The sequence below is a fragment of the Sinohyriopsis cumingii genome, chromosome 4 (assembly GCF_028554795.1).
Source record: "Sinohyriopsis cumingii isolate HCF-2022 chromosome 4, ASM2855479v2, whole genome shotgun sequence".
Classification (NCBI taxonomy): domain Eukaryota; kingdom Metazoa; phylum Mollusca; class Bivalvia; order Unionida; family Unionidae; genus Sinohyriopsis; species Sinohyriopsis cumingii.
In genome coordinates, this window is record NC_142964.1 from 120011237 (window position 1) to 120022104 (window position 10868).

Genomic DNA, 10868 nt, shown 5'->3' on the forward strand with positions numbered 1-10868 from the left:
TGTTATTAAGCGTCAGTCTGTATTCTTCTTTAGTTTTTACGTCTTTCAACAGGCTGGTGTTATATTTTGCTTTCTTCTCTTTTGTGCCCATCCAGTTCTTCTTCAGCTTACGTTTCAGCCTTGCAACAACTAATTGGTGGTCAGATGCCACATCTGCTCCCCTTTTCGTCCTTACTTCTTGCAGGGATCTTCTGAACTCCTTGGCTGTGCAATTGTGGTCAGTCTATTTTCTGTCACATGGTCTGGTGATATCCATGTGCTCTTTGGATTTTCTTGTCGGGAAAGATGGTACCCCCGATTACCAGGTTGTTCAGTGCAAAAAGGTCTGTGAATCTCTCTCCATTTTCGTTCATCTCGCCCAGGCCGTGGATCCCCATGGCTTATTCATATCCTGTGTTGTCTGACCCTGCTTTGGCATTGAAGTCACCCATGTGGCTGTTGATGTCTCTGTCCGGGAAGTTCTCTGCTATGTTCTATAGTCTGTTGTGAAGCTGATCCTTATCTTTTTCTTCACCGTCATTAAACGTTGCCGTGAGGATTCTGGGCCCGTGTGGTTCCCATCATATCAGTGCGTTATATGCTTGCTTCGACAGCATGAGCCCCACCCCCTGTGTATGAGGCACTTCATCTTCTTCATGTCCTGAATACATTCTTCTTGTCATCAATCTCCTTTGTACAGTTTGAATCCATCTTTTCTTGCTAATGCCCAGTAGGGATAGGTTGTAGTTCCTCATCTCTGCTGATACCTGTGCTGTTTTTCCTGCCTCATACAGTGTAATCACGTTTCATGTTGCGATTTTAATTCTCTTGTTTGATAGAAATGTAGTCTGCTTTATGGCTTTTAGATTTACTTACTTTATCATTTAAATTCATAATTTGCTCAGTGGAAAGTGAAAACCTTAAAATGCAAGAAAATCTTACCTTGCGATCACCCCAGAATGAAGATCACGCCTGTAACCTCTTTTTGCTAGTTTCACTTTTGTTATTACACAGTGCATTTTGACCGTATGAATACATATCAACTTGATATCACGGGGAGGGGGATGGGAACGTTAGGTCAAATGTGCGTTAAACTAAATGATAAAATTACATTTAGTATTTTAATTATTAAGTGAACAATGACTAATTAAAGAAATCAAGTGTGAAAGCGAATGGTCCTTGATGAAAAATCTGTATCAATGAATTTAGCCTTTGCGTTGCAATAAACGAGTAGATCTACTCTTATTATCTTATCTGTTTCCCTTTTTTCTTCTTTCTTTCTTTTAATATCCATATTATCTAAGACATGCATGTACATGGGGCATCGTTCACCTGCCTCGGCTGAACATCACATCAGGTTTTTCACTTTTGCGCTGATCCCAAGGCACTTGGTCAATTGCCAAATCACATTTCTGTCGCGCTTGAAAGGTTTTGCATTCTCAAAGTAGCCTTCGGGTAAATATTTGTATTTTTGAGGCTTGAATTTAAGCTTGCTTTCAAACATCCTGGAACAATTGAATGATTGATTGATCGATCGATTGATTGATTTGTAACATAGCATCAACACATGATGACAAGGCAATGCAATAAAGTGTCTTTCCCAGAGACATATCAAGACTGCCAAACTTACCTGGTCGGGATCTGATTCGTTTTCGCAACCTTTTCGTCGCAACTCAGACACACTAACCACCTAGTCACCACAGGAAAGAGCAACTGAACTGGTGACTCATCATCTGGGGAAAAAGCACCAAACTTAACTCATTTTAATTCTCTGAGCAGGACTAAAAGACCCAAATGGTTAGACCCGGACGTCAAAAGATGTAGAGGAGTTGCGATTTATAGACAGTATATATTTTTATTTGAAACCAGTCGATAAAGAGTCCTCAGCGTTATCGAGAATAGTTGTCGTTATTACGTTTATTATACATTTTTCATAAGTACAAAGAATCTTTACATGTCATAAGTTAATAAGTTGCTTGTAACAAACTTTGCCAATAAATTCAGAAATGTCTTCGTTGAAGACACTATTTTCTTAAAGCCACAGTTGTGAACAATTATTATATATCGAATAACTAACTGCTCGTGGAAACTAAATGTAAAAAGCGTTATTTCTGTTTTTTTCTTGGCAAGACTTTGAAACTTCTGATAAAAGTGCAACAATTACAGGTCAGTGATTAGTGGTAACGCCTGTTACTATACAGTTTTAGGCAATTATGTATAAAAGTAATCTGTAATTTCAGATGCTGTTAGCACAGGAAAACAGGTGGACAAATCGGGAGGCGCTGTTACAGCATGCTACCTACTGCATGTTCCAATAACACAGCCCTATAAACAAATCATCAGCCTTCTGCTACTAACCTTGTCCATTTTCATGTAAGATTGTTTATCTTCTCCTATCGATAACCAATTTCTCTGTTGATGCATAAAAATGTCTGCATATAATTATCGACCACATATTGTTGCTTTTCTTTCAACTTAGAGTTGGATTAAATGATTTTTTTTTCTCAGCATGAAAGTCTTTTACTTTTGCATTATCATTAGTATATATTACAACCTATAAGAAAGTCATAGTATATAGTAAACCCTATAAGAAATTCAAGCATGCATTTAAGGTAATTTTCATGATAACGAGTGCAGTGGGGAAAAGAGAAACGTAACTGTGAGCTTAAGCTTACCCGTCCATATGTAAAATGAACTTAATGTACAACCTTGCGATCGTCGAATTTCGCTGTGCATGGATCAGTATTTGATTTGTTGTTACTTTTTCTTGACATAAGGAGAACAGGAAATGCTGCTAAATTGGACAAGCTGTATCCTGTCGTAAGAGTCTTAACATTTTATACAAATTTACACATACTCACTCACGTAGTATTCACTAACGTAACCAACAAACAGTTCTAACAAACTTTCGCGTCACACCACTGAGGTATAGCAGAAAGACGCCACATTCGGTAGTTTAGGGTCGAAGCTCCACTTCGTTTCAAATCGATCCTTGCAAATGGAGAGTGCTTGAACAGTGCCTTGAACACGTTATCTGCTGCGTTTGCAAGAGTTATTGCCCATGGCAGGCAAACGTAATATTAAACTGCCCACTGAGAAAACGTATTACATGACCTTGGTGGGTATTCAAAATGATGACGATTCATGTCCACATGCCTTATATAGGTACGGTTAACCCATTAAACACACGTTGCATTTGCTTAGGGCACCAGAAAAAAATCCAGATTAATTGTTGATGATAAAATAAATGAATATATTTGACCATTTTGATCTGCATGTACGAGTAGTTTGATTTTGAATGATGGCAACACTGGTATTTTCTCACCTTTTTAGCTTTATATATTTTTTTTAGTATCACATTGTGTAGCAAGGGGGGGGGCATAATGTTTTCAGTACTTAGGCTCTGGGAGGTCTTAATTCGGCACTGTAAAATCTGCGTGTGAAAGGTGTAAATTAGAGAAATAACATACGCTATGTGTTGCCGTTTACTAAGGCCACTACAATCAGTCCAAACTATCGTCCTGAGTACAACTAACGAGCAATCTGATTGGATTAGTTCTTACAAACTGCATCCAATCAGATAGTTAACGTTGTTTTGACTAGTTTAATATGTTCACATGCCGAGGTTTGATATCTAAGAAATCAAAACGACAACCATTAACTAGCGAGGATGGAATCAAACAGATTTGATACTACTGTTTTAGCAAGTTGCGAAACTTGGTAATAATCACTTTATAATTTGAATCTGAGGACATCTTAGTGAAAATACTTAATCAATTTCGATAGAAGATCGGGAAGCGCACTGTCGTACAAACCATTCCTTTGCGTTCAGTAATTCCGAAGTACTATCTGATATGGTTCTTGTTAGCAGTACTTTTGGTGGCAGTAATTCTAGCTGTAGTAGTAGCGGTAGAGAAAACTAACTGCTTGGTGACTAATGCACTGATGTTTTTTCGATAATGGAATAGCAGACGTCGGCTTAAGGTTAGGATGATATCTCAGGGAATCTCTAACTTAAATCAATGTTTGGAATTACTAATTGCGCACATTTTGTATCTTGTTCCAATAATATCCTTCGCACTGTACGTAATTCTAAGATCATTACCTTCTATTTTGTTGTAATAATTTTATTTGAAATCATCTTCAAGACACGAGTGTTTCATCAGCAACTAGTAACGAAAAGCAGTGTTGTACGATTGTAAGACCAAGAAAACAACCTATCAGTACCAAAAAATAAATCCTTTGTTTAAACCCCATTTTAGCTATGTCTTTCTATCTCTTTGTCATATTGATTACTGATCCGTTATATAACAATAAATTAATAAATTGGTAACTAGTACCATGTATTACGATGTTAAACAATGCTTCAAAGATGAAGGAAAAAACGTTAGCATTTGACTCGTTACTTCTTGAAGGTCAATCAAATCAATGATTTTATTTCAGATTGCAGTATTAAGATGATAGGAAAGCCAGTATATTTGCGTGCCTCTAGTTCAGCATTGGGAACTTGGATGGTGGACCCTTTGAAACAGAACAAATACTGGCTTACCTACAGTTACTATGGTAATACTCTCGAGGAGTTCAACTCTTTGAATAGCTTTGAAACTGGCCAACCGGATCGTGTTTACGATCTACGTCACTATCGATACCATGGCACACAGCATGCGATATATAACGGTTCGTTTTATTACCATTGGTCTGGAAAGGAAATAATTGTCCGATATGAACTCAAAGCGGCAGACGTAGTGGCTGCCATGGCATTGGAGGGAACCAATCATAATAACTCCCGCTACCTCTACAAAACAGAACACATTTACTATGATATAACGGCAGATGAAAATGGATTATGGGTAGTCTTTTCCAAGTTGGGCATGGATTCATCGATATTCGTTATAAAGGCCGACCTGGTTTCGATGTCACGTGAGAAATCATGGCAGCTCGATGTCGCACGTGGTTCCTATGGAAACGGTTTTATTGCTTGTGGTAAAATATACTTGATAAAGGATACAACGGTTAACCAGTCATATGTTGACTTCGCATATGACTTCTATGCAAACGAACGAGCAGCAGATATATCGCTTGTCTTCGGAAATCCTTTCAAAATGAATACCATGGTATCGTACTTTTCGTTAACAAGTAATCGAAGTAAAAGTTACTTATTGTCGTGGGATAATGGACATATCATATATTATCCTCTGTTGTTTTAGTTATATATATATATATATATATATATATATATATATATATATATATATATATATATATATATATATATATATATATATATATATAAAGGGGTCAAATGTTTTGCTTCAGTGTTAAGTCATCACTTCTTTTTCTCGAGGACGAAGCCGTCTGTAATTGCACATGTTTCGTCTTAATATCGTAGTCATTAACATGATAGTAAAGTTGATAGAACAATGATGTAATGGATTATCTTCAATCATATTTTAGAGCAGCGACCAATAAAAACTGTTTGCTCAGTAAACATGTATACAATTTATTCCGATAATATTTTCAAAAAATATATAAAATGACCACGCAGCAATGGGTGAAATTTCATGTTACATTTAGCGTAAAGTCGTCAGCTTACATTGACTTTTTGGGCCATGTCTTTGAAAATTGTGAGATCGGTGACGTTTCCAGTTTTGGAAAGGCCTTGAACAAGCTCATGTTACGGTGGACAGAGTTATCTTTCTTGTGACTAAATTGTATACAAATGAGCAGGCACATGTTTTATTCAAAACTTAACACAGAATCAGCAGTAATTCGTTTCTGATGCGGTCTTAGACTCCTGGAAGGAAAAGAAGGCAACACAATAAATAGTTTAATTGTCTTATAAAGACACTACAAACTGTATTACTGTAATTACGGTCGAGAGATTATGGAGAGAGAGAGAGAGAGAGAGAGAGAGAGAGAGAGAGAGAATAATGTTGTAATTTTGTGTTTACATAAATGTTTAGCTTTTAATCTCTCTATCAATACGTTAGTCAAATCTACAAGAAGTTTTGTTATTTAAGGCCATCTTTGTTTAATATGTGCTTTATGTTCTTGGCTTTAGTTTAGTCTTTCGGTTGTACATCTGACATTTTAAATATTATTTAATGGGTGCCGCTATTTCCCATACAGTAATTGTCAGAATTGAATAGGTAATGCAATGAATAGTTTGGCAGAAAACGATATTCATTTCATGTAAATCAAACAAAAAGATATGTAGAAAGACTGTATTGATAAAATCATCGTCAGGAGACACTTCTACAGATACATTTACCAACTGAATCATCGTTAATGTCATTTATTGGTAGAGAATGAAAATATAACAGACCGATGAATCTCAAAATGCGATTCACAAACTCTGCACACGGTCATAAACTCTGCTAATATACGTTCAAAAGATCGGTTTGTCAACGATAATTTTGTTAAATGAATTCCAGCAGAAATAAAGATTATACGAAAACGTATGTTCAGGATGACAACCTCTATCGTCTAAACAGAGTGCCTTTTTGAATAAATCTAATATGATAGTATGCGTGTGACAAAATGTAAGTGCAATCGGAAGATGGTCAACACAGTTCACAACTCTATTTACAGTCTAGCTGTTCCAAATTTCTGAGCAATCGTTGACAATCCTCAGGTCTTACTTTGCCATAAAGACGTTAATGTTAGATTATAATTAACACTGTTATCTTTCAAAAATAATGTGAGATTCTAATTTACAGTGTTTTCTCTCAAAAAAAATTTGTTAACACAAATGGGCGTGATATACACATGAAGCCCATTTATTCGCTGTGTATGTAAATATACATAGATTAGGTGGTAACATACATTTTGCTAACTTGTTTGTCTGTATGTTCAAGTTTAATTAGAAGTATGCTAAACTAATATTCAGGTCTTTTTGCGGTGATACGAAATTTAATTTAGTTTTATATTTTTATACGTGACGATTGCATCAACACTTTCATTTTTCAAACTGTGATGCTGCCTCGTTCTTTAAAAATATGTATGTTTTTTATTTTAGTGTGTCGAAATTGGCTTGAGTGATACATAATTATTTTAATGATTTTTTAAAAATATAAATGTACCTACCAACATGATCCTCCTAGCGTGTAATAGTTATGGCCATGATTGCTAGCTTTTTGACATACCCCTCTCTCGGTATGAGATGATTCCACCTGGGGCACTTCATTTCTGCCTACAAAAAGCGAACAAAGTAAATCAGTATATAAACTGCATTGAGCAAACCTCGAACTGTTGTTTAGAAAATAGGCGGAGTGTTGATTGCTTAAATCTCGCATTTTTGTCTTGCGCGACCCTTTCTCTCGTGAATTAATGTTCCGATTGTACGAGATCTTTTAAGCTATTCCAGAAGAGCAAACTTTATAAATAACTTACAGGATAAATTTAAGTCCTGCTTCAGCATTCGCCGGAATAGACAAATATGCTCGATGCTTTCAGGGTCTTTATCTATTAAAATTAGAAGGTTGGATACATTATTACCTAAAACATAGAGTGATTGTAGAAAACTCGCACTCTCAATCTTTTTAAGAAACCGCATGATACTTATAAAATATTTGACAATATCAGCAATGTATGAAAAAAGAGGCAATGCAACATGCACTTAAGTGATTATTTGCTGACTGACACAGGCCAATCATCGTCTACGCGTAAAAAGGCAAGTTTTTGACCCTGTTTAGCTAAAATTATTTAAGTCATTTGAATCCTTATCCCGGACATTGAAAAAAAAAACAACTTGGGTGAAGTGCACGAAATAGTCGTACTTATTAGGTTAATGTCAAGTGACGAGGATGAAAGACACAAATGTCCATGTTGTCTGTGTGTATATGTTCAGCTCTGTAATTATTTTCTTTAAAACGTGCTTGATAATGACTTATTAGAATTTAGACTCAACACCATCACCATGGATCGAGATTACGATTTGTAGATTCTCTGAAACTGCATTGGCATACTTGAATATTAATGTACTTAGTTCATCAATCTGAATATTATCTATTTAAAGAATGGTACTTTGGTCATTAGAAATGATCTGTTCCTACTGTATATCTAATATGTGCATCGTGACACACCTTTTCGATTTTTCGCAAAGTTCCATTTGTCTCAATGTTCTTCTGAATTGAAGTATTGCATTTTGGGATAAAACGTTGAAATTTTCTTATGAGGGATATTTTTTAATAACGTCTTGTGCAAAGTAGACCTTAAACGAAAAGTCTGTTTTTATGTTTCCTTCTTTCCGAACTTTTTGCCGTTTTATCTCAGAATATTGACAAGCTTGTTGCGTGTAATTCCCATTTCTACAAACCATAGATTATTTTGACGTTATGGAATATAGTGTGTTTACATGAAGAATAAATATTAGTTTATAGTGTCAAATGCCAGTTCATTTATTCGTGTGAAATCTCCCGGCAGGCTTAGGAAAAGCAAAAAAAAAAAAAAAAAAAATGGAGAAAAGTGGTGAGGAAATAATTTTCTAGCATATCCTGCTATATCGTGCCAGTTTTCATTGTTTACTTTTTATTATTTATGATATTTTACTTATTTATGTTGCTATTAATCGCTATTATATTTTCCGCTGCAGACTCTGTAATTTTCCGTAAGGTACCTCTTTCTTTCTGGTGTTTTTTGAAGCACAGTTTTGTACAAAATTGTATGCATTGTCAAATTATTGTCATGTTTTGTAAGATAAAAGTTTAATCCTGCCATAACAGCTTTTGCGATTTTTGTACCAAAACTGATGACTATCCAGATCTTTGTGTTGGGTTAAAGTGAGAGCGGAACCATAGGCCCAGCATGTTGTTATGAAAACGACTATCATCTGCACATTGGAAAAGTTAAGAAATCGTTCTTTCAGGTTTCTCGCATAATGAAATTTCAATAAAATGATCAAAGAAGGCAAAGCATCCCAATTTTACCAATTTCTAAACCTAGCGTATATATTCGACTTTCGTCGATGAAATTAGTATTTGTACAACTTAAAAACACTTTTATTTGCATTGGCACAAAGCTCACATGTTCTTGTGTAAATCATTTCCTTTATGTCAAACAAATAAAATTTGCAGTTAATATAAATATTACATTTAAAATGAACCTTCATTGGTCAAGACGCCAACATGTGATTACTAGTCAGCTGGCAATATTTCTGAATTACTCACGCGATGAATATTTGCTAGTGTTAAAGATAAAGTTCCAAGTGCAACTAATCTAAAGAACCGGAAAAAGTAGTCCTCTTGGACTGTGATGTAAACATTGTGTCCTCTTAAATTACTCCAGTCACGTGATACGGAGCCTTTGACTCGCAGAAATTACGTCTTAATAGGAATATACATCTTAAAGAGTTTGTAATTACAGTATTAATAATATATACTTGTATTTATAGTTGACTTCTCATAAACAAGTCTGATATCTGAGAGAGAGAGAGAGAGAGAGAGAGAGAGAGAGAGAGAGAATAAGGTAGGTACAGCGACCATTGGAATCACAATACCTATTCTGCATATGTGTCTTTTAGGCAATCTTTTTTATAATTCTGACCAACTGTTGTTAAATGTATCATACTTACAGTTATTGCCATTCGCAACTTTGAGGTCATCCTACGGATCACACCTGGATACTGCCATCGGATCACCTGAATTATTTGTAAAGCAAGGATTAACCAAGAAGGTGCGGATGCAGCGACCTATTTTTAATACGCAACTTCTGGGTCAATCCTACGGTCATTCCAATAGTGGAAATAGCTGAGGTGGTCAGCCTAGATTGCGGTTTTCTTTTTGTGAAGACATTTCCAGCGAACAAGATATATGATTACTGTGCCGACATGCACATTAGGCGTATATTTAGACTCGCAGAAATAAACGAGGTGGCACGAATTATTAATTGTAAAATACACATTTTCACAAACTAGGTAGTCTTCTTTAAAAACAAAAAACAACCTGAATTGCTAAATACGTAGCAAATATTTATTCAGTTTCGAAGTATATAGTCATTTGTGCGTCGTCAATATTTAATTTGACCCCTTTGATTGTACCATCACAGCACGAACGCCAGGATCTGCATGTCGAACCCACTATTGAAGTATTACTGTAAACTGCGCGACATATTCCCCTTTGTTTCATAAAGATTCACCCAAAGTAATACAAATTCAATTAAGAGAGTTCAAAAATATAAACAAATGATGAAAGACAACTCAACCAAAACCTAATAAAAATTTTCTTTTATTGTGACATTGGCCTAAATAACAAAGGGGAGAGCGATAATGACTCATAATGAATTGCCTTAGCTTCCTAATGGTTCATTATATTTATGAACATGCTGCATCAATGGATTATGACACTGAAACATGTGAAAAGGTTTAACCAAAAACGAAACTCAAAGGCTCTGTGTCTGTGACCTTGACCCAAATTTCAAATCAGCAAGTGTGTCGAAGAATTATTTTTTTCTCACTTTATAATGATTGATACCAAATATGAACAAAGTCCATTAAAGTGTTTAGGAAATATACACAAGCGAAAATACATTAACCAAAACCTTGACCGAAATTTTCTATGACCGTGACCATTATCCCAACGCGAAAGAAGTAAGCGATTGTGTCTAACAATGAATTGTTTAAGCTTCATCTGGAATTGTTCTAAGTATGAACAAAATACATCAACGGATTTAGGAAATAAAACCAAATGAAAAGCCTTTAACCAAAGTCTTAAGGCAGATTTGCAATGACTGTAACCTTCACCTTATGGTCAAAAGGGCAATCAAGCGTGATGCAGAATGAATTGTCATAGAATCATACTCGTCGATGCAAAGAATGACAACTCTATTAAGTCGTTCAGGAAATATATGCTATGAAAACTTTAGCCAAATCTTTACCAAATTGTTGACTCCCC

General features: G+C 35.5%; 1 protein-coding gene across 8 annotated transcripts in view; it reads left to right on the forward strand.

The window, feature by feature from the left end:
- The window catches only part of LOC149802004 (uncharacterized), an 89635-nt gene extending 80936 nt beyond the window's left edge, over positions 1-8699 (forward strand). For 6 of the 8 annotated variants that reach the window (XM_089956397.1, XM_089956398.1, XM_089956399.1 and 3 more), the window contains one exon: positions 4423-8699. In XM_089956397.1, the coding sequence (XP_089812523.1) occupies positions 4423-5186 (764 nt within the window). In that variant the 3' untranslated portion in view covers positions 5187-8699. Of the gene's footprint in view, positions 1-2219; positions 2353-4422 lie in introns of all 8 variants that reach the window. The other 2 variants (XM_089956403.1, XM_089956404.1) reach the window with 1 other exon arrangement.
- Positions 8700-10868: the final 2169 nt, after the last annotated feature.